This window comes from Somniosus microcephalus, chromosome 6, assembly GCF_052327205.1.
Source record: "Somniosus microcephalus isolate GS21.2 chromosome 6, FLI_Smic_1.0, whole genome shotgun sequence".
Taxonomy (NCBI): Eukaryota; Metazoa; Chordata; class Chondrichthyes; order Squaliformes; family Somniosidae; genus Somniosus; species Somniosus microcephalus.
Genome location: NC_140992.1, coordinates 256,778,201 through 256,801,800, shown reverse-complemented (window position 1 = coordinate 256,801,800; position 23,600 = coordinate 256,778,201). Strand labels below are relative to the sequence as shown.

The window sequence follows — 23,600 nt, the reverse complement described above, 5'->3', positions numbered from 1 at the left end:
GAGAAAATGTTTTCTGTGTCAGCATGTTTATACTTCAAATCAAAATTGTTTCCAAATACCTCTTAGGTATCTGGAATTGGGCTGACATCTATCGCTATGCTGCATTTATTGTGCACTTTGAGGTAAGAGATGATAATATTTTTACTGACTGGCTATAGAGATAATTTAAAGTGCTGGTCCTCGTCTCCATGTTAAGTTTAATTTCTGCTCTTGTGGAATGACTGTTAGGGGATTAATTCTCTTTTAATGTTATTTGTGCACTGCTCAACACATTCATATTAAACTCTTGTGTGCACAATTTAAACACCGTCATTAACATATTTTAAGTAAGCAGGTTAACAGCTATATTAAAATAATAACTGTGCTTACTCTGTGGATTTCTCTGAGATTATTCCCGCTAGGAAATACATTTCAGTGTTACACCTGCCCAATACCATCATTCTCACTTAAGCAGTAAAACTAATCTCATGCAAGTAGACTTCATACTGGTACTATGAGACATTAATGATATAATTTGCCCATAATTATTGACAGGAACAAAATTATAATGTAGCAGTAATAATTTAAAAAATAACTCATATTGAAGAAATTAATTCAGTTACTCTGCTCACCTACTGTAGAGTTAGGTGACAGACAAGGGAAATATAAATAGTTTTCGCATCTCTGTTAACCACAGGATCTCGTACTGTTTAGCTGATGTATTAAGGTAGTGTGTGTTAGAATTTGTGTGTTCTCTGTTTTGCTGCTTTTCGCTGGTTTCCAATGGTCGCTGACTCCACTCATTCTTGAGAACCCCTCTGTCACTCCTCACTAACTGAGTTGGACTGGCTCCTCCGCTCCGACTGCTGTATCAAATCTTGTGTGCTTCTCACCTCTCCATGGCTGTTCCTTGGACCAGCTCACTCACCTTCACTAATCCCATGAATTTACCTTTCACCCTCCCTGGCTTCTCACCCCTCCGCTAGTACACCAGATCCGTTGGGTGTGCACTGCTAATACTTGAGGCTACGACACGCCTCTGGATCAAGCTTCGCTGGCTCATGCACGACTCTCCACTCCTCCTTGGCTCTCTGTTTTCACCGGACACTCTCCAACCACTAATACTATGCTCCTTGAACAGCTCCTAAATTCACTCTCTCTCCACAACTGTCTCCTGGCCCCTTTCGGGCCCGTCTCTCCTGTCTCCGCCCCTTCTTGTCATCCACTCACACAACCTTTCACTTGTCCCCTCTCAGGTACTTTGCAATCCCAACCCCAACCCATCCCTGCTCCTTTGCCTTTGTATTCACCTGCTACTGCCCTAGGCTTGAATCAAGGCTGGGAATTCAACATCCAGGGGTATTCAATATTCAGGAAGGACAGGCAAAAAGGAAAAGGAGGTGGGGTAGCATTGCTGGTTAAAGAGGAGATTAACACAATAGTAAGGAAGGATATTAGCTCTGATGATGTGGAATCTGTATGGGTAGAGCTGAGAAATACCAAGGGGCAGAAATCGTTAGTGGGAGTTGTATACAGACCCCCAAACAGTAATGCTGAGGTTGGGGATGGCATTAAACGGGAAATTAGAGACACGTGCAATAAGGGCACAGCAGTTATCATGGGTGACTTTAATCTACATATAGATTGGGCTAACCAAATTAGTAACAGTACTAGGAGGAGGAATTCCTAGAGTGTAGCATTGCTAGTAAAAGAGGGGATAAATGCAATTGAAAAGAAGGATATTAACTCAGTTAATACAGAATCTATATGGGTGGAGCTAAGAAATAGCGAGGGGCGAAAAACATTAATAGGAGTGGTATATAGGCCTCCAAATAGTAAAATAGAGGTTAGGGAGGGCATCACGAGGGAAATTAGAGAAGCGTGCAATAAGAGCACAGCTGTCATCATAGGTGACTTTAACTTACATATAGATTGGACTAGCCTAATCAGTAAAAATAATGAGGAGGAGGAATTCCTTGAGTGTTTAAGGGATGGTTATCTGGATCAATATGTCGAGGAACCAACTCGGGAACAGGCTATATTGGACTGGGTACTGTGCAATGAGAAGGGACTAATCAGTAATCTTGTTGTACGGGGACCCTTGGGTCAGAGCGATCATAACATGATCGATTTCTCACTCGAAATGGAGAGCGAAGAAATTGACTCAGAGACTAAGGTCTTGAATTTAAACAAGGGGAATTATGATGCCATGAGGCGGGAACTGAGTAGGTCTGATTGGACAACGTTCCTGGGAGGACTGGAGGTAGATAAACAATGGCAAACATTTAAAGATAGAATGACAAAATTGCAAAAATTGTTTATACCAATCTGGCATAAAAGGAAATCTAAAAAGGTGACTCAACCGTGGATAACAGGGGAAATTAGAGACAGCATAAAATCCAAAGATAGGGCGTATAAAATAGCCAAAAAAAGCGCCAGAGCGGAAGATTGGGAACAGTTTAAGATAGAGCAAAGGAGGGCAAAGGGCATGATCAAGAGGGGCAAAATAGCTTACGAAAACAAGCTGGCGGAAAATATAAAAACTAACTCCAAAAGCTTTTATAAATATATCAAAAGGAAAAGACTGGTGAAAACCAAAGTTGGTCCATTGCAGTCAGATACGGGGGAATATATAATGGGAAATAAGGAAATGGCAGATCAACTAAATGCATACTTTGGGTCAGTCTTTACGAAGGAAGACACAAAAAACCTCCCTGGGATATCGGGAAAAATAGGGACATTGGCAAAGGAGGAACTGACGCAAATCAATATCTCTAAGGATATGGTGTTAAGGAAGCTAAAGGGATTGAAGGTGGACAAATCCCCAGGGCCTGATAACATGCATCCTAGGGTACTGAAGGAGGTGGCCCTAGAGATAGCGGATGCACTAAGGATGATTTTTCAGAATTCATTAGACTCGGGAACAGTGCCGATGGATTGGAGGGTAGCTAACGTTACCCCACTATTCAAAAAGGGGGGTAGGGAAAAAGCAGGTAATTACAGACCTGTAAGCCTTACATCAGTTGTGGGCAAAATGCTGGAGTCCATCATTAAGGATGAAATAGCGGAGCACTTAGCAAATGGGGACAGGATAGGACAGAGTCAACATGGATTTACAAAGGGTAAATCGTGCTTGACTAATCTATTGGAATTTTTTGAGGGAGTAACTGGTAGAATAGATGGGGGAGAGCCAGTAGATGTGGTGTACCTGGACTTCCAAAAGGCCTTCGATAAGGTCCCACATAAAAGATTAGCATGGAAAATTGAGGCTCATGGGATAAAGGGGAAAGTTTTGGCGTGGATAGGGAACTGGCTGTCAGATAGAAAACAGAGAGTTGGAATAAACGGCTCATTTTCTGAATGGCAGGCAGTAACAAGTGGGGTACCACAGGGATCTGTCCTGGGCCCCCAGCTGTTCACAATTTACATTAATGACCTGGATCAGGGAGTCGGATGCAGCATTTCCAAATTTGCAGACGACACTAAACTAGGAGGGGGGGTGGGCTCAGAGGAAGAGACCAGGAAGCTCCAGAGCGATTTGGACAGACTGGGCGATTGGGCGGATAAATGGCAGATGCACTATAATGTGGACAAGTGCGAAGTTATCCACCTTGGGTGCAGGAACGGGAGGGCAAATTATTATTTAAATGGCAATAGATTGGGAGAGGGGGAAGTACAGAGAGACCTGGGTGTTCTTGTACACCAGTCACTGAAGGCGAGCATGCAGGTGCAACAGGCGGTCAAGAAGGCAAACGGTATGCTGGCCTTCATAGCAAAAGGGTTAGAATACAGGAACAGGGATACCTTGCTGCAGCTGTACAGGGCACTGGTGAGACCACACCTCGAGTACTGTGTACAGTTTTGGTCGCCTCATCTGAGGAAGGATGTTCTTGCCATGGAGGGGGTGCAGCGGCGATTCACCAGGCTGATACCAGGAATGGCGGGAATGACCTATGAGGAGAGACTATGTAGTTTAGGGATGTACACACTGGAGTTTAGAAGATTGAGAGGGGACCTCATAGAAGTGTATAAAATTCTGACAGGTCTAGACAGACTGGATGCAGAAGGAATGTTTCCCTTGGCGGGTGAGAACAGAACTAGAGGACATAATTTAAGGATAAGGGCTAAACCATTTAGGACAGAGATGAGGGGGAATTTCTTCACTCAGAGAGTGGTGAACCTGTGGAACTCATTGCCACAGAGGGCAGTGTACGCCAGCTCATTAAATATATTTAAGAGGGAATTAGATATATTTCTACGGGCAAAAGGGGTTAAGGGTTACGGAGAGAAGGCGGGGACGGGATACTGAATTAAAGGATCAGCCATGATCTCATCGAATGGCGGAGCAGGCACGAAGGGCCGAATGGCCTACTCCTGCTCCTATCTTCTATGTATCTATGTATCTATGTATACGGGATGGTTTCCTGAACCAATATGTCGAGGAACCAACTAGAGATCAGGCCATCTTCGACTGGGTATTATGTAATGAGAAAGGATTGATTAGAAATCTTGTTGTGTGAGGCCCCTTGGAGAGGAGCGATCATAATATGATAAAAAATTCTTCATTAAGATGGAGAGTGAAGTAGTTGAGTCAGGGACTAGGGTCCTGAATTTGAATAAAGGTAACTACGATGGTATGAGGCGCGAGTTGGCTAGGATGGATTAGGGAACGTTACTTAAAGGGTTGACGGTGGATAGGCAATGGCAAACATTTAAAGATTGCACGGATGAACTACAGAATTTGATCATCCCTGTCTGGCATAAAAATAAAACAAAAAAGGTGGCGCAATCGTGGCTAACAAGGGAAATTAGGGATAGCATAAGATCCAAGGAGAGCACATATAAATTGGCCAGAAAAAACAGCAAACCTGAGGATTGGGAGCAGTTTAGGATTCAGCAAAGGAGGACAAAAGGATCAATTAAGAGGGGGGAAATAGAGTATGAGAGTAAGCTCGCAGGGAACATAAAAACTGACTATAAAAGCTTTTATAGATATGTGAAGAGAAAAAAATTGGTGAAGTCAAGTGTAGGTCCCTTGCAGTCAGAATCAGGTGAATTTATAATAGGGAACAAAGAAATGGCTGACCAATTAAATACATACTTTGGTTCTGTCTTCACAAAGGAGGACACAAATAACCTCCCAGAGATGTTGGGGAACATAGGGTATAATGAGAGGGAGGAACTGAATTAAATCAGTATTTGTAGGGAAATTGACGGGGTTGAAGGCCGATAAATCCCCAGGGCCTGATAATGTACATCCTAGGGTACTTAAGAAAGTGACCCTAGAAATAGTAGACGCATTGCTGGTCATCTTCCAAAATTCTATAGACACTGGAACAGTTCCCATGGATTGGAGGGTAGCTAATGTAACCCCACTTTTTAAAAAAGGTGGTAGAGAGAAAACGGGGAATTATAGACCAGTAAGCCTGACATCGGTAGTGGGGAAAATGCTAGAGTCCATTATTAAAGATGTAATAGCAGAGCACTTGGAAAACAGTGACAGGATCGGACAAAGTCAACATGGATTTACAAAAGGTAAATCGTGCTTGACTAATCTACTGGAATTTTTTGAGGATGTAACTTGTAGAATAGATAAGGGAGAACTAGTGGATGTGGTGTATTTGGACTTTCGGAAGGCTTTCGATAAGGTCCCGCATAGTGTGCAAAGTTAAAGCACATGGCATTGGGGGTAAGGTACTGACTTGGATAGAGAACTGGTTGGCAGACAGGAAGCAAAGAGTTGGAATAAACAAATCTTTTTCCGAGTGGCAGGCAATGACTAGTGGGGTACCGCAGGGATCGGTGCTAGGACCCCAGCTAGTCATGATCTAGATGAGGGAACTAGATGTAATATCTCCAAGTTTGCAGATGACACAAAGCTGGGTGGGCGTGTGTGCTGTGAGGAGGATACAGAGAAACTCCAGTATGATTTGGACAGGTTGGGTGATTGGGCAGATGCATGGCAGATGTAGTATAATGTGGATAAATGTGAGGTTATCCACTTTGGTGGCAAAAACAGGAAGGCATATTATTATCTGAACGGCAATAGATTGGGAGAAGGGGAAGTGCAATGAGACCAGGGTGTCCTTGTACACCAGTCGCTGAAGGTAAGCATGCAGATGCAGCAGGCGGTTAAGAAGGCAAATGGTATGTTGGCCTTCAATGCGAGAGGATTCGAGTACAGGAGCAAGAATGTCTTGCTGCAGTTGTACAGGGCCTTGGTGAGACCACACCTTGGCCTAGAAATTCAGTATAGCCACGTTTGGGGTGCTACAGCCAGGCGTTTGCTAAATTTAGCACCCGGCACAACTTAGCACCACCTTCGCCGATATTCAGTTGCATTGCCCCAAGAGGTTGCTGCTGCGCTAAAGCAGGCGATGCATGACTATCATAAGGCGCTAAGCTGGCGTGCCGAGGCGCTAACACCGAGGGCGGGCGCAGCGCAGGTGCGGCGAGTTGCTGATTGAAGACAGACACGCTGGCGCCGGTCAGCTCTTAAAGGGGGAGGGTCGATTTGTTTGGCTGGCACGCCCTGCACACTGCAGCCCTGAAGCAAGGCCTGACCATTGCTGGTTCATCAGTTCTACGCCCAGGACCATGCAAAAGCCCGCTATTCTTCCAAATCCCATTGCACGCTGTTGCTGCTTGTCCAGGGTCATGGGGAAGGAGATGTACTGACGTCTCCTTCTTAAAAGGGCATTGGTCACCTGGCAGATGTAGCAATGTACCGCGAACTGGGAGATGTTGGCAATGTCCCCAGTAGTGGATTGGAAGGAGCTGGTTGCATAGAAGTTGAGAGCCACCGTCACCTTCACTGCCACCAACAGAGACATCCTGCTCCTCAGCTGTGGCTGCAGATCTCTGCGAAGCAGGTGGCAGATCTCAGTGACCACCTCCCTTCTGAATCGCAGCCTCCGAACACACTGCTCCTCAGACATGTTCAGATATGAGAACTGCTGGCGGCATACCCTGGGTGGGTAAGGCCTCCTGTGCCGACGCCTGTTGGCCCTTCTCTGTCTGGCCATGACTGGCACTCTCTCACGGCGTCTCTGAGCCCTTTGAATGCAATGGAGAAGCCCAATGTTTCCACCCATTGCAGCCCCCATTATATGTGGGGACTCAAAGCTATGGCACTGAAAGTTAAATCCACGTGCAAAGCTCTGGCCTGAAGCCAGAAGTACCTGTGCGAGTGCTGAGTCAAAGCAGAAAGCTCTCTCCCTTTGTCTCTCTCCAAATATCCGTCTCTCACACAGAAGGATTGGCACAAAATGGCTGCCACTTATAATGCGGGAGGAGTCCCCTTTAAATAGCGCCCCCCGTGCCCCGCAGCGACTGGGAAACGTTCCCCTCTACCAGTCGCTGGGGGCGCCAGGCGCACAGAAGGGCGGCGCCACTGAAGTTCCGGCTCGGGGCGCACCAAGGGCGTTGCACCATGAAATGATGTCAGGATCAGTGCACGCAGCTGAGCGGGCGCTGCAGTTTAGCGCCACCGCTAAATCTTGAGTGAAGTTCGCGAGAGGCGCAGATCGCGCCGCGCCCGGGCGCTAGCCGCTTAGCGCCCCACTTCTCCTCCTCCTAAGGCGCTAGCGGCTGGCGCTAACAACTGAATTTCTAAGTCCTTGAGTATTATGTGCAGTTTTGGTCGCCTTATCTGAGGAAGGATGTTCTTGCCATGGAGGGAGTGCAGCGAAGATTCACCAGACTGATACCCGGGATGGCAGGAATGACGTATGAGGAGAGATTGGGACGGTTGGGCTTATATTCGCTGGAGTTTAGAAGAATGAGAGGGGATCTCATTGAAACTTATAAAATTCTAACAGGACTAGACAGACTAGATGCAGGAAGGATGTTCCCGATGGTGGGGGAGTCCAGAACCAGGGGTCACAGTCTAAGGATAAGGGTTAAGCCATTTAGGACTGAGATGAGGAGGAATTTCTTCACCCAGAGAGTGGTGAACCTGTGGAATTCTCTACCACAGAAGGCAGTTGAGGCCAATTCATCAAATATATTCAAGAAGGAGTTCGATATATTTCTTAAGGCTAAAGGGATCAAGGGATATGGGGAGAAAGCAGGGACAGGGTACTGAATTTGGATGATCAGCCATGATCTCATTAAATGGCAGAGCAGGCTCGAGGGGCTGAATGGCCTACTCCTGCTCCTATCTTCTATGTTTCTATGAATCCCCCTGGGATAAGCCTCTCTCAGAATTCTTCAAAGGCCCCACCGAGACATTTGTTGGTTCCTGCTTAAGAATAGCAACCCCAACCATTCCATCCTCCTCTCTTGCTGTCCTTCCCACCCAGCAGTCCAGCTGGGGGCTAAATCTCACGAACCTCCTTCCTGTTCCACTCATCCCATCCACCACTGATGCTTCAGACTGTGCCAGTGGATCAACATTCAACATTCCTCTCTGCATTTCCCTCCAGGATGTTAATTTACTTCCGAGTTTTTGAAATTAAGCTGTGTGAAGGTGATCTTGTTTAACATATGTAGTCCAATGTTTTAATGGAGATGTTTAATTGTTTAAAATAAACAGGTAGCCACCTATATTTCAACATTAGACAAAGCAGTTGCATTCGAGTGCATTCAGCATTCATACGCTAATCTTCACACGGCATAATTCCAAGGCTCAAGCACGTCTGAAAAAGAGCCCAGTTTTTGAAGCACATATAAACTGTTACCTTTACTGCAACAAAACTTAATTCCAATTGCTTAATATTCTTTCAAAACTGTGGGCCTCTCAGTCTCCCTTTTCTCCGACATACTTATTCAACCCTACCTTGGCTTCACTTCTCTCTGGCTTTTTTAACCCTCATGGTGTCCTGCACTACAGTCGATGTCCTTTCGCTTAGGAATCTGAACAGTAATAGAGCTGTGCTTTTATTCTCCGCAGAATGGAATATCAGTAAATTTGCTGTCCCTCTCCTTTCAAACCTCTATCACACAGTAAGTATTACACATGACCTACAATGTGGCTTGTATTGCACTTCAAGGATTGGCCTCAGCCATGAAATGGGAGTAGCCAATGGCATTATAATGTCCCTGTTACCATTTTATTCCCATTACACTGGTGGACACCGATGTTAATGAAAAATGGAATTGTTCAACATTGATTTTCCATTTCTACTCTTTAGATGTAACACATTTTTAATCAGACGCTGCCAATTTCTATCAACGTTTTCATCTTCTCACATTCTGAAGCAGAAAGGCGTATGTTCGGGATCAGTAGTCAGGTGTTCCCAGGATTTGTCTTCAGCTCCTGTAAAAGCCAAAAAGATGATAATCTGGCCGTCACAAGTTGGAAGCTAAATTGTACAAATGGTCAGATTAGTCGCAGAGGGTAGTGCAAATTGCCAGTGGGCCTCATATACCACATCTTCATGAAATTCAATAATAAATGGGCCTTAAAGATGATTCAGAATTAATTTAGCAGAAATATTGCAAATTAGACCGCATGATAAAAAGCACACCATATGCATCAATCTAGCTATTAAGGTGTTGCACAGTTCGAGTTCTTGCCATGCCCATTAGCATTTGATGTACACAGTGTTGATGTATAGATATTTTTCAATTACTTCCTTTAAAGCAATGTTACTCTCGTAGTTCTGCCTGTAAAGTCTGTAGGTTGTGCAGTAAATAACTTCAGAGACTTTAGAAGTACAAACAAAACAGGTCTTTACTATTCAGAGGTCTGGGCGATTTCTGCCCTAGTTAACGTATCACAACCCTTATATACTGGTGTGGTCACTATCGGTATTACAGTATACATGAGCCAATAAATAGTGCCACCCTGAAGTAGTGCTCTTAAAGGCGAACGGTCACATTCTATAGTTCCCTTAAAGGTAAACGGTTACATACACAACACTCCTCCCTTCCTAGCTTATTACTTACAGAATCCCGTTAAACATACAATCTTCAATTTTATATAAACAGGTTGCAGATATACTCTCGATGGAGTCAACGTCATATAACAATTTACAGATATACTCTCGATGGAGTCAACGTCATATAACTTCATGTTTAACATAACATAATAACATATATAACTTCATGTCAAAACAGATCACAGATTCAGTCTCTGTGGTGTAGTCGGTTCACATTGCTGAAGTGACTCATTCAATAGTCCTTCCATGGGTTTAACAGTTTGAACTTCCGAACTGAATTGGCTCCGTTCGGAGGGACCACGTGTGTGATCTGGTAGAGGTAATCATGGTTCAGATGGGTCATCTTCTGTTTCGACTTTTCCTTTTCTGCTTCTTGGAGACTCTCTGGGCTCCACTGTCAGCTGCCAGCTGCATGCGCAGTTCCTCCTTCTCTTCCTCCTTTTTCCGTAGTAGAGCCACCTTCTCCCGATGTTCCGTAGACTTTCGGTGCTCCTCCATGATTTCTGTATGGTGGGAGTCGAAGTTACAAGTTGGGCAGGACAGGACATAGTAATATTCGGAGTCGTCCTGAGCTAGGCCAGCGAGAGGGTCTTCTATGTCCTCCCTACCCAGCTGGACGTCAGCCAGCTTTTGTTCCAAATCCAGACATCTTTCCTGAAGAGACTTCTTCACGTGTTCCGCTTCCTCTAACTTTTTCTGGGCTTTCAGCAAGTTGTTTACTAATGACCTCATTTGTGATTTTAATACTTCAACTTCCTTTGGAGATTGATTGATCGGACTATTCAATCCCTCTACCGGAGCAGTTGTTTCAGCGTTCTGTTGTTCAACCTTGACATGAGTCAGCGTACTTTTGGTATCTAAGGGTTGCTCTGCTGCCATCTTCTCAGTCTGTGTTGCAACCTCGGCTATTTCAATAACTTTTGAGAGCTCCAAACCCTTCTCCTCTGACGATTTAAGCTCATGTTCATGGCCCATTCTTACGGTCTCTGTGTTTCTTACAGTTCCCTTTTCTTCCACTGAAAAGATTTCCAGTTGCATCTGTTCTTCAAGTCGTTGGACCTCGGCCATTGCCGCTTCATATTTATTTTGTGTTTCCTTTAATAATTTAACGAGTTCTTGGACATCCTGTATTCCCTGTTCTGGTATGTCTTCCACCACTAATTTTTTTCCTATGGATTGAATCCCTAACGATGAGTCAGCCTTGGCCTGAAGCTCATCAAACATTTCCTGCAGACTTTGTAATTCTTGCTTATGGTCAACCTTTAGTCGTTCATGTTCTTTCACTAACACGAGCTTTTCGGAAGTTGCCAAGTTAACCCCTTCCAGGATTGTAGTCCGAGCCTGTTCATACTGTTCTTTCAACTCGTTACACTCTGCTTGCAACAAGTCGTAGAGGTGAACTGGAATACCATCCTGACTTCCTGAAGATTCCTCTTCCTTTGGATCGTTCTGTGTATATTCTAGTTCCTGAACAGCCTCAGGGAGATGTGATTGGTACTTGGCCACGATGGCTCTATGGTCGCTCTCTGCTTGAGCGAGCTGTCTCTGTTGTCTTTCCAGGGACTCCCATTCGGTGTCCCAGAACTTTTTCACCTTTTCCATCTCTTGTAGGAGACGGGCACTCAACTGTTCTAATTGTCGTTGTACTTTGACATAACGTTGAGTTCTAGCCCGGTGTTCCTCCGTAATGCATCTGTCTGTAGCTTGAACAGACTCAGAATTCTCTGTCTTTATGCACGCCATCGATTTCCCAACCTTAGTCCGTGAGTTCATGTTAATCTTGTTTTTCATACATAAGCTGGACTTATCGTCTTCCGGCTCGGAGTCTGAGCTGCTTGTCTGCACCGAGTCCTCACTCGTCATTGCTTGTCGGTAGTGCCATTCCATGTCTATTTTCTTGATCCACTCCCGTCCCAGAAGTGGTGGTCCTCCCTCAGGTAGTACGTACAGATACATTCGTGGGTGTTCTTTACCCCTATCTCTCACCTTGACTCGTATTTTTCCCAGGGGGTATACATGATGCCCCGTGTATGTCTGTAATACGAATTTGGTATTTCTTAAGGGTATGTGAGAGAATAGCCGGTGATAGTCCTTTTGGTTGATGACGGATACAGCTGATCCCGTGTCCAGCTCCATTCGTACTTGGACTCCCGCTATTTTTAGTGTGACCCAGATCAACTGTAGATCAGTTACTTTACCCACATGGTGGATTCTCAGACTATCCAGCTCCTGGCTGTTTGGGTCTGAGTCTGAATTTTGTTCGTCTGAACTCTTTTCAGCCACCTGATGCACCTTGTTGTACTTTCCTTGTGGTGGTGGCTTCCTTTGCTTGTTGGTCTTCTTTCCGGACCTGCATACCTTCGCGATGTGACCCAGTTTGCCACATTTCCTGCACTCTTGGTTCTTAAACCAGCACTGATTCTGGTCGTGCGTTGTCTTTCCACAACGGTAGCATTTGGGAGTGCTTGTTGTAATTTGGTCCACCCCGAGTGCCGCCGCCTTTAGCTGCATTTCCGCCGTCCCTTTCGCTGCGGCTTCGTGCGATGAAGCTATGAGGACAGCCCTGTCCAGTGTGAGGTCGTTTTCTTCCAGAAGTCGCTTCTGCGTTCCTTCTTTGGCCAAGCCGCATACGAACTTGTCCCGCAGCGCCTCTGTCAAATTCCCTCCAAACTGGCAGTATTTCGCTAGCTTACGCAGTTCGACTAAGTATTCCGCATTGCTTTCATCTTGCCTCTGGGTTCTGGCGTAAAATTTAAATCGTTCAGCCAGCATCAACGGTGTGGGGTTCAAGTGATCCTTCAACACTGTTACGATCTCTTCGAAGGTCTGGTCCACTGGTTTAACTGGTGCTATTAGATGTTTCAAAAGCCCGTATGTTTTTGCTCCCATCGAATTTAACAAAGTTATTGCCTTGTTGTCATCCTCAATTTTGTTGGCTACGCAATACATTTCTATGCGTTCCACATACGTGGCCCAGTCTTCTATTTCTGCATTAAAGTCATTAATATTTCCTCGCTTAGGCATCTTCTTCTCTTTTTGAGAACAGTACAAGTATTACTTTACTTATTATTAATTTTCTTCTCTCTTCTTGAGAACACACCAGCCTTTCTGAAAAATCTTATTACTTTTCTGAAATTCTTAATAATTTCCAAGATGGCGGTTTCCCGCTTCTTCCTTCTTCTTCAGCGGTTTTCCCCGAAAAATGGCGGCTTTCCCGCGCTTCTCGCTCTCCCCGCCCACTTCAATGGCGGTTTTCCCGCGCTTGGCGGTCTTCACCCGGTCCCCCGACGCCGTCTGTCAGCCCGAGTGCGGTCCTTATCTATAATGCGATCGCTGGATCGCGAAGCGGCTGCCGGCCCTTATCTGTAGATCCGATCGCTCTCGCGGCTCTCGGCCCTTATCTGGAGATGCGATCGCTGGCTTGCAACGCCTCCCGCTCGGCTCTGGCTCCCCCGCTCGCGCGGCTCTCGGCTCTGACACTCCCGCGCCTACTCGCAGGCTCAGCGCTTCGTGGCAGCGGTTGCTGCACGGCTTCTCACATTGCCCGCGGTCCGGCTGTCACCCGACGCCGTTGGACCCGAATGCTTTGCCCTTCTCCTCCAAATACTTCTACCCCGTTTTTTTTTAAATTTATTTGTTTTAACTACTCACAGTCTCTTCGGCCGCCTTGTTTTAGGCTGATTGGCTCGCTCAAGATGTGGTAGCAGGGTAATCTGTGCCTGTTGCTGCCGCAGCTTTGCTGTTAATCTTCCAGCTTCCAGTAAGTACTATACTTTTAGTAGACGGAGCCTCGTGTTTTCTTTTTGAAGCTCTCTGCTACTGGTTAGTCTTGCCGCAGGGTACGATCGGACTCGTCGCCACTGTAAAGTCTGTAGGTTGTGCAGTAAATAACTTCAGAGACTTTAGAAGTACAAACAAAACAGGTCTTTACTATTCAGAGGTCTGGGCGATTTCTGCCCTAGTTAACGTATCACAACCCTTATATACTGGTGTGGTCACTATCGGTATTACAGTATACATGAGCCAATAAATAGTGCCACCCTGAAGTAGTGCTCTTAAAGGCGAACGGTCACATTCTATAGTTCCCTTAAAGGTAAACGGTTACATACACAACACTGCCTTTAGTAAATCTGCATCAACTTGTTTAGAGATTTGTTTAAAAATCGAACATAAGAACAATGACGGACAGGAGAAAACCCTCTGGTCCTCCCAGCCTGCCCCTCACAATTGTGATACCTTGTGCATCACAATATATGAACTCCCCACCCCACCCGAAACCATGTGATCTCCTGGGAGAGGCGAAAAATCACATAAAAGCCCTATTTCGGGGGAAAAATCTGGGAAAATCCTCGCCAAACCCCCCGCCCACCCCAGAGGCGATCAAAACAGGAGATCACTCAGGCCCTGATAATTCTATCAGGGGGGTTTCATATAGGGCCGTAATTTGTGGTCAGCAGCAATATGATGGCAATCGCCGCTGACCTCATAGAAAGCTGCCCACAAAGATCTCATGATCTCTGGCGAAAACTAGAGCTTTCTCGACATTAAATTGATCATAGCGCTATCAAAAAGGGATTCCCAGAGGAGAGCAGCAGTGATGTCATCAAACTCTCTAAGCAGCCAATCACAATTGATGAATTCTCACAGGCAGCAAACCAGGAAATAAAAAGCTCTCAGAAAATGAAGCAGTCCATGCCCGCATGCAGCAATACCTGAATGACATTCAGGCTTGGGCTGATAAGTTGCAAATAACATTCGCGCCACACAAGTGCCAGGCAATGACTATCTCCAACAAGCGAGAGTCTAACCACCGCTCCTTGACATTCAACGGCATTACCATCACCGAATCCCCCACCATCAACATCCTGGGGATCACCATTGACCAGAAACTTAACTGGACCAGGCACATAAATACTGTGGCAACAAGAGCAGATCAGAGGCTGGGTAATCTACGGCGAGTGTCTCACCTCCTGACTCCCCAAAGCCTTTCCACCATCTACAAGGCACAAGTCAGGAGTGTGATGGAATACTCTCCACTTGCCTGGATGAGTGAAGCTCCAATAACACTCAAGAAGCTCGACACCATTCAGGATAAACCAGCCCGCTTGATTGGCACCCCATCCTCCACCTTAAACATTCACTCCCTCCACCACCGTGGCTGCAGTGTGTACCATCTACAAGAGGCACTGCAGCAACTTGCCAAGGCTTCTTTGGCAGCACCTCCCAAACCCACGACCTCTACCACTTAGAAGGACAAGGGCAGCAGGTGCATGGGAACACCACCACCTCCAAGTTCCCCTCCAAGTCACACACCATCCTGACTTGGACATATATCGCCGTTCCTTCATCGTCGCTGGGTCAAAATCCTGGAAATCCCTCCCTAACAGCACTGTGGGAGCACCTTCACCACACGGACTGCAGCGGTTCAAGAAGGCGGCTCACCACCACCTTCTGAAGGGCAATTAGGGATGAGCAATAAATGCTGGCCTTGCCAGCGACACCCACATCCCATGAATGAACAAAAAAAAACTTACTCCTGTCAGTTTAAAGTTGTATTTTGCATGAAAAAAATCAAATTATCCTGTAGTGTGAATCAAGCAAATTTAATAGTAGAAGAGGGGGGCTGTTTCCACAATTTTAATTCCAATTAAAAGATAATTCAAAATTCTTAATTTGAATTAAGACTGTAGTTTCAATTACATGCTCCAACTGGAACCAGTCTGAAGCAACCTTTAGAATCTAAAATAACAAGAGAAGTTGTGAAAGCTCCTCAAGGGTATATGCAGGAGCAACGAAATATCTTTGATGTTATTAAAGAACCAACAGGATAATTGCTCACTTCTGATATTCAGACTAAAAGTATGTGTGCACTTTCCTGGTAAAGAATAAAACAAAATTGGATCTGGCCCTTTCTTCATCCCAGTAATTTATCTGATAAAAGTCTGACATGCTTGGCTTCACGTTTTGATGGGTCAGTCAAAGTCCGGCCTTGATTTATTCCTGCACTGCAATTTACTTCCTGTTTAACGCAACTTTCTAAATCTGGCTATGGTCATGTTATGGGAACTCCTTTCCTAACAGCACTGTGGACCACAAGGACTGTCGCGGTTCAAGAAGGTGACTCACCACCACCCTCTTAAGAGCAATTAGGGATGGGCAGTAAATGCTGGCCTTGCCAGCGACGCCTACATCCTGGAACTAATTTTTTTTAAACTGACTGAAATCACTTTTGAAAAATTTTGCAGAGAGTGAAATAAAGATTGAGACATACACATGGCATTAAGATATAAGCTGAAATATCATAAACAAACATAATTTTTTTTAAATGATCTTTATTCTTTTAAAAATGTAGTCATTTTCTATCACAATGGAGGAATTTGACATTCCACAAATATAAAATCATTTTTCAGGGCCACGGCGGTTGTTCGGGAGTCAATACGCCATTAAAACCCCCAGAAACACCTATTCCAACAAGGCTTAACTTTTTATGGGGTGTTTATCAGCGATATTACAGCGGAAAAGCTTACGTTTTCATCAGTTCAAGTGATTTCACTGATTGCCAGCTATGGGGAGTTACACAGCACAGCCAGTGGCGGAGCAGGGAATGGCTGACCACAACATCAGGATTTCCGCGTTTAGCTGTGCGTGCGCTAAATCCTGACATTAAGGTCAGTTTCACAGGGGTAATGATGGCGAACGCTGACAATTTGCCATCATTACCACCGCAGATTCCGGGCCATTGTTTTTCTTCTTCTTCTTCTTCTTCTTAGGCAGTCCCTCGGAACCGAGGATGACTTGCTTCCACATTAAAAATGAGTTTGCAGGTGACTGATGAGTCCAATGCGGGACCTACAGTCTCTGTCACAAGTGGGGCAGACGGTGGTTGAAGGGGCGGGTGGGTGGGGTGCTTGGGTTGACGTGCGCTCCTTGCGCTGCCTGCGCTTGGCTTCCGCTTGCTCCCGGCGAAGAGACTCGAGGTGTTCGGCGCCTTCCCGGATGCTTCTCCTCCACTTTGTGTGGTCTTGGGCCAGGGATTCCCAGGTGTCAGTGGGGATGTTACACTTTTTCAAGGAGGCTTTGAGGGTGTCCTTGAAGCGTTTCCTCTGCCCACCTGGGGCTCTCTTGCTGTGCCGGAGATCTGAGTAGAGTGCTTGTTTTGGGAGTCTCGTATCGGGCATGCGGACAATGTGACCCATCCACCGGAGCTGATTGAGCGTGGTCAAAGCTTCGATGCTGGGGATGTTGGCCTGAGCGAGGACACTGACGTTGGTGCGCCTATCCTGCCAATGGATTTGCAGGATCTTGCGGAGGCTTTTCTTCTAGTGAGGGAGCCACAAACAATAAGCATTCCACTAGCAGTTATAGTGGCCGAATTTACTCAAGGGACGCGGGTTGGGGGCGGGGGGGGCTTCCGAGTCGAGCTGGAAACCCAAGAGGCCGACTTTAACGGCAGGGCCTGATTTGAATGTGAGGCCTTGGATTCCTGCCCACAGCCAGCCAAATTGAGAGGGGGTCACGGGGGATCGGGGTTCGGGAGGGGGTTGGAGGATTGGCAGGGGATCGGGGAGGGGTGGTGGGCTCGGGGATCGCCTGGGGGCGACGGCGGGGGTGTTCAGCAGAGGTGGAGAGAGGATTGGGACCAGCCACCGGTGGATTGTGGCCGGTCTCAGCATCATCAGCGGGGTGGTGAGGGGGAGGCCTCATGCTGGCGATCGGAAGTCTGGAGAGGCAATTGGAGGCCCAGGGAGTGGTCTCCGATCGCGATGGATGGGCAAGGCAGGGACCCTGGATCCAGGAGGTATGTATTAAGCCACTTAACTCTTGGATGCAGCAGTCCCCGCCTCACTTTAATTGCCGGGTTTCACGATTTGTGTAAAACCCGACCAGTTAAATATAAAATGGAGGTTAAAAAAGACGCATCAGTCTCAGTACAATATTTAAATTGAGGTCCCGCCCCCTGGGAGTGGGTTGGTCGCCCACCCCCACACCCCCCCCGTCCCGCCCCAACCCGCCTCCGTTAAAACCAGAAGTGTGCGGGTTGGAAGCGGGATCAGGTCGGGAATCCCATTTTTAACAATTTAACTGCCCCCACGGTCCAAACCTACCCGCTTTTTTAGGAGAAAATTCTCCCCAGTGTCTTAGAGAGCCTTATAGTGTAACAAGGTCTGGTGTAATGAAACATGAGTGTGACTGAATAAGTTAGATTCCATTTTTTTTAATATGGGATTTTTATCAGTGTTTTGGGGATCATACTCTGTGAATCTGTCCATTTTTCTGCAATAAAGCAGTGGCTTAAGAACAACCATTTCATTTTAAATCAGACGGAAAAATGTTTTCAAAGTAAAACCCATTTGAACTTTTTTATGTTTACCAAGTTTGCTCTGTTCTTGGCTGAGGTTGAGTTCTATTTCGGGGTCAAGCCCTAAATAGGAGGCACTGGTTTATTGATTCCGAAAACCGAATCTCTAATAACGTTCCTTTTCCCAGTCTCAGTATACGTTAAGTTGATCAGTGTGTTGATCAGTGTGGCCTTGGTGAGACCACACCTTGAGTATTGTGCGCAGTTTTGGTCACCTTATCTGAGGAAAGATGTTCTTGCTATGGAGGGAGTGCAGCGAAGATTCATCAGACTGATACCTGGGATGGCAGGAATGATGTATGAGGAGAGATTGGGTCGACTGGGCTTATACTCGCTGGAGTTTAGAAGAATGAGAGGGGATCTCATTGAAGCTTATAAAATTCTAACAGGACTAGACAGACTAGATGCAGGAAGGATGTTCCCGATGGCGGGGAGTCCAGAATCAGGGGTCACATTCTAAGGATAAGGCGTAAGCCATTTAGGACTGAGATGAGGAGGAATTTCTTCACCCAGAGAGTGGTGAACCTGTGGAATTCTCTACCACAGAAGACAGTTGAGGCCAATTCATTAAGTATATTCAAGAAGGAGTTAGATATATTTCTTAAGGCTAAGAGGATCAAGAGCAGCACGGTGGCATAGTGGTTAGCACTGTGGCCTCACAGCGCCAGGGACCTGGGTTCGAATCCGGCCTCGGGTGACTGTCTGTGTGGAGTTTGCACATTCTCCCCGTGTTTGCGTGGGTTTCCTCCGGGTGCTCCGGTTTCCTCCCACAGTCCAAAGATGTGTGGGTTAGGTTGATTGGCTATGATAAATTGATCCTTAGTGTTAGGGGGATTAAATACGTGGGGTTACGGGGATCGGGTGGGATATGTGTCGGTGCAGGCTCGATGGGCCGAAATGGCCTCTATCTGCACTGTGGTGATTCTGTGATATGGGGAGAAGGCAGGGACATGGTACTGAATTTGGATGATCAGCCATGATCGCATTGAATGGCGGAGCAGGCTCGAGGGGCCGAATGGCCTACTCCTGCTCCTATCTTCTATATTTCTATGTGTTCACACAGTCTTGAAATCCCTCTGTCTGTTTTATTGTAAACAATGACGCATTTAAACAGCACCTTTAATACAGAAATGCATCAAAAGGGGCTTAAACTCGTTCAATTCGCAAATATCTTACAATGTTCTTCCAGTATGAATGTAGGTTATGTGATGTTTCCCGATGGGAGGAAGGCTGGGATTGACTGGTCAGATGCCTCTTTAGCAGACATTGCTGATGACGGGGTCATTGCTGACTTGTACAGAGTCAGTTTTACAGCAGGTGAGCTTGTAGAACGTATCAGCTGGTGAATTCACTTGTGCTTTTAAATAGCGGAAGAGCGTTACTGAGAATTCAGAATTCATTTTTTAGTGAAAAATGCTGATGTTTCTGCCATTTCATTTCACGTTCTTTACCAAATCACGCTAACTTTAGCTTTCTGCATTTCTATGGTGCGAGTACAAATTCACTGTTGAGTTCGTCAACAATGGATGGGCTTTAATGAGCCAAACAACCTTCTCTTGTTCTGGAGTTTCTTACGTTCTTATGCTCAAGAAGTTGTTCTTTTCCTTCACCCTTTCTGTAATATTCCTAGCAGTTCAAATTCCTTGTGCAGTAAACTCTTTCTTATCCGGCACCTACAGGACCAGGATGGTGCTGGTTGATGACAAATTCTGGATAACAGCGAGCTATACCGACCAAGGCAATTTATAACACGAACAAAAATAAAAACCACTGACTAACTCGGCCACCGCGGGAGACTCGGACTCGGCAAAACGAGTGCTGGATGGATTCGGCAAGATTACCGGTTATCTATTTTGCCGGTTATTAAAGTATTCCAGATGATTAAGTGCCGTTTAAACAAGAGTTTACCGTATAATTCAATTTCCAGGAATTATTAACCCGTATAAGGGGTAGAACAGGAAATTTGAGCAGAGGGCAAAACCAGTACCCACATTAGAGGGGGTTAAACCAATATTATTTAAAATCCCCATTGTCTAGGATAATGATTTGGGGTCATTTTCTAGTTAAAGGTTGGGGGAGGGGTTTTACCCTTCTTTCCTCCTCTTGACTGGGACCTACTTGCTTTTAATGATCAGAAAGCAAGTGGGAGTTCATGTGTAAAAATAATGACCTAAAAGCATCTTCATGTTGCGAAAGTTTAACAACTAGAAAAAGTAGTTCCTCTGATGGCCTAGTGTGTAAAGGTGCTGCCTTTCTAAAGGTTCTAGATTTATGTTCCTGCTTGTGTTGAGTTAGCTGGTGGATTGCTACAACCGGCTTCAGTAGCCTTGGATTATGCACAAACCAGTGAGAATTGATCTCTATCCAATGCCCTGTGGAACGTGCGTGTGCATGTGTATCAGGTGACAACAGGATCTTGCGCTGGGTGAAAGGCGCCATTACCAAACAACACTCCTATGTTCCTAATACTCAACTTTTAGATTCGCGCACGAAGAATGATCAGTTGAGCGAGGTAATGAAGGGCTGTGGAACTGCAAACTGGCAGGAATCAATGATGTCAGGGGAGAAGGGATGAAAATTAACCCCCAAAAAATAATCAGAGTGGGCGATTTTAAACCTACCCTCCCAATGGAAACCAGGCGGGTTGGTAGTTAAAATCACCCAACTTACTTACCCGCCGGGAGTTGACAGGTTCCGCTTTTCACATGCTCATCTGCCCAAAAGCCAGCGGGGTCCTTTTTAACATGTATATGTTGAATCCCCATGATGTCACCGGTACCCGACTGCCATTTTTGGCAGGCGGCCTGAGGAAAAAGCGGCAGTGATTTTCCTGCCGGGCCCAGCCCAGCACAGCACGGTGGATAGGCCAGAATAGGCCCAAAGACATACATTTAATTTTTTCTTAACTTTGATAATGGTGCCAGGAGGAGCGAGGGTGCTTAAGGAAAGCATAGGCCTCTCCCGCCGCAAACTCCCCCCCCCCCCGCCTCCCCACCGATCACGGAACCCTTGTGGGGAACGGCCCAGCAGCCAATCCTGGCTGCTTAGCTGCTTACTGCGGATGCTGGAAATCTGAAATAAAAACAGAAAATGCTGGAAATACTCAGCAGGTCAGGCAGCATCCGTGGAGAGAGAGAAACAGAGCTAACGTTTCAGGTCGATGACCCTTCGTCAGCCCAATTCTGATGAAAGGTCATCGGCCTGAAACGTTAACTCTGTTTCTCTCTCCACAGACGCTGCCTGACCTGCCAAGTATTTCCAGCATTTTCTGCTTTTATTTACTATTATACAGTTTCAATTTGACAGTGCAATGCATTTGTCAGACTTCGAAACTTTAGCGTACATCCAGAAAAATATGACATTTTGTTTCTGTTCTAGAAGGGACATATTTTAATCTGGCAGTAACACCTGACAAGAGTGCTTGCCCTGTGCTGTACAGTGGATTGGGCTGGGAAGGCAGAACCTACGGCTGTGCGGCCAACTATCGCTTGAACCTAACTACCCGAGGCTGGGGCTTAATTCAACTTTATTACAGGTCAGTTAGTTCTGTCAAACAAAAGCTGTGTATATTTTCCTTGCAAACACAATAAACCGCTTTTGAATGCTTAACATTTTCCTTCGTCAGAAATGAAAGCGGCCGACAGGCCCCAGACTTCATACCAGCTGCAAAGCTGCAGGAACCGGTGGTGCCCGCGTGCTCCAAGTTGGTGTTGGCGTTCTCCGATGAGGCGTGCCAGTGTGCTGCGGTGGTGGGTGGTAAAGGAGCTCAGCTGGCACAGCTAACGGAAATGCAGAAACGCTTCGGGAATCAGGTGGGTGAAAAAACAAAACCCTCTGCTTTAATCTTACGATGAGAATCTTGTAAGAGTGATCCATATTAGCCAGAAATCACTAAACTATAACAGTTCACAATGGGGACCCCACCTTCCTCCAATGGCTCAGTGAGTAGCTGAGACATACAGACTAGGAATAAGCTAGGTTCAATCTTCCATCTGTGCTTATATCACCCAGGAAGTCTTTAGCGACACCACAATTGGCCTCAATTTCCTTTGTGGCAAAATTAGCCAGGGCCCCATTCCCTTATCACTACCCAATGCCTCCTGCAGTACGTACACCTATGTGGATATTGGACAAGGAACAGGTTGTTACGCCCTTATGATAGATTAGTCAGCCAGCAGTCACTGGCCGAGTGCACACACGAGTAATTGCCAATCAGAGGGCAACTGGTGCCCTCAGGGAATACTGAGCAAGACTACGTTCTTCACGCAGCCCTTGCTAGACAAGAACATGGGTAGTAGATAGAGCTATGACCCGATAAAGCAAATTCTCTGATCCAGTGCTGGGCATCCAGCCTTGCTGAACTTGTCCTCTGCTCTACAGATCAATTCTTGCTCCAGCTTGGAAACTTGCAACCCATAATTTTAGTTCCTGATCACTTAGGTCAAATTTCTAGCCTTCCTTCACTATCGCAATAGTTTGTTTCTGTTCCAAATTTTCAAGTAACCACCCATCCATCTTCATGTTGATTAATTATACAGTATTTCATTCGAGATCATTAACCACCAGCTGGAGAAGAGACCTGCATTTAAGCCCAAATGGCTGAAAGGTTGAATTTCTGAGACACTGTGACCAAATCTAAAGTCCCCAAAGCTCTGTCGAGGTGCATACGGTGGCTTGCCACTATGTTTATGGTTCATTAGCTGACCAATATATAGAACACCTTTTCCAACACACATTTTGTGTAACCCCTAAACCTCGTACTCTAAATGTTGTCTGCTGTACTTTGAACTAGGCACAAAATAATGCCTTGCTGATTTTGGACTCCGTACCATTGGACCAGTAGATATGTGATCAGCTGGTATAAATCTAATACCCCGGTAGTTTAGAACAATATTAAAATATAAAATGTAAAGAAATAGCTGCTAGGTAAACATCTGCACCACTCTTTAACACCTTTATGTCAGCACCTACACTTTGTTGGGAGGGCATATCCTGAATAGAGGATGTATTGTCACTACCAGCTTTCACATGGGTAGTTTCCATTACTAGATTTACCAGCCGATTGGGTGGTTGGCTCTATGCGGTGGATGGATTTTAGGGATCCCATAACCCATCGATGAGGGGAGCCACCCACACCCACCGGACCCGAGTACCCCGCTGGATGTCAACTCAAAATTTAGAGCCTGAGCTCCAGTCTCCACTCACAGGGGCTGGCTGGAGCAGAGCTCAAACCCTACACCTACAGACTAAGAGGCCGGTATGGTGATCACTCAAGCAAAGGCTCTCTCCTTACAGGCCGCTGCTTAATATTGTCCCCTGGAAATTTCCCTGGGGACGTCTCCCGATTGGCTGCCGTGACCCCATTTATGCATCCATCT

At 46.0% G+C, this 23,600-nt stretch overlaps 1 protein-coding gene across 1 annotated transcript in view; it reads left to right on the top strand.

The window, feature by feature from the left end:
* The window catches only part of LOC147116681 (uncharacterized), a 129,662-nt gene that overhangs the window by 40,222 nt on the left and 65,840 nt on the right, over positions 1 to 23,600 (top strand). Inside the window, exons 7-11 of the mRNA XM_085991792.1 lie at positions 67 to 122; positions 8,873 to 8,925; positions 19,412 to 19,539; positions 21,601 to 21,757; positions 21,848 to 22,034. Coding sequence (XP_085847918.1) covers positions 67 to 122; positions 8,873 to 8,925; positions 19,412 to 19,539; positions 21,601 to 21,757; positions 21,848 to 22,034 — 581 coding nt within the window. The remainder of the gene's footprint in view (positions 1 to 66; positions 123 to 8,872; positions 8,926 to 19,411; positions 19,540 to 21,600; positions 21,758 to 21,847; positions 22,035 to 23,600) is intronic.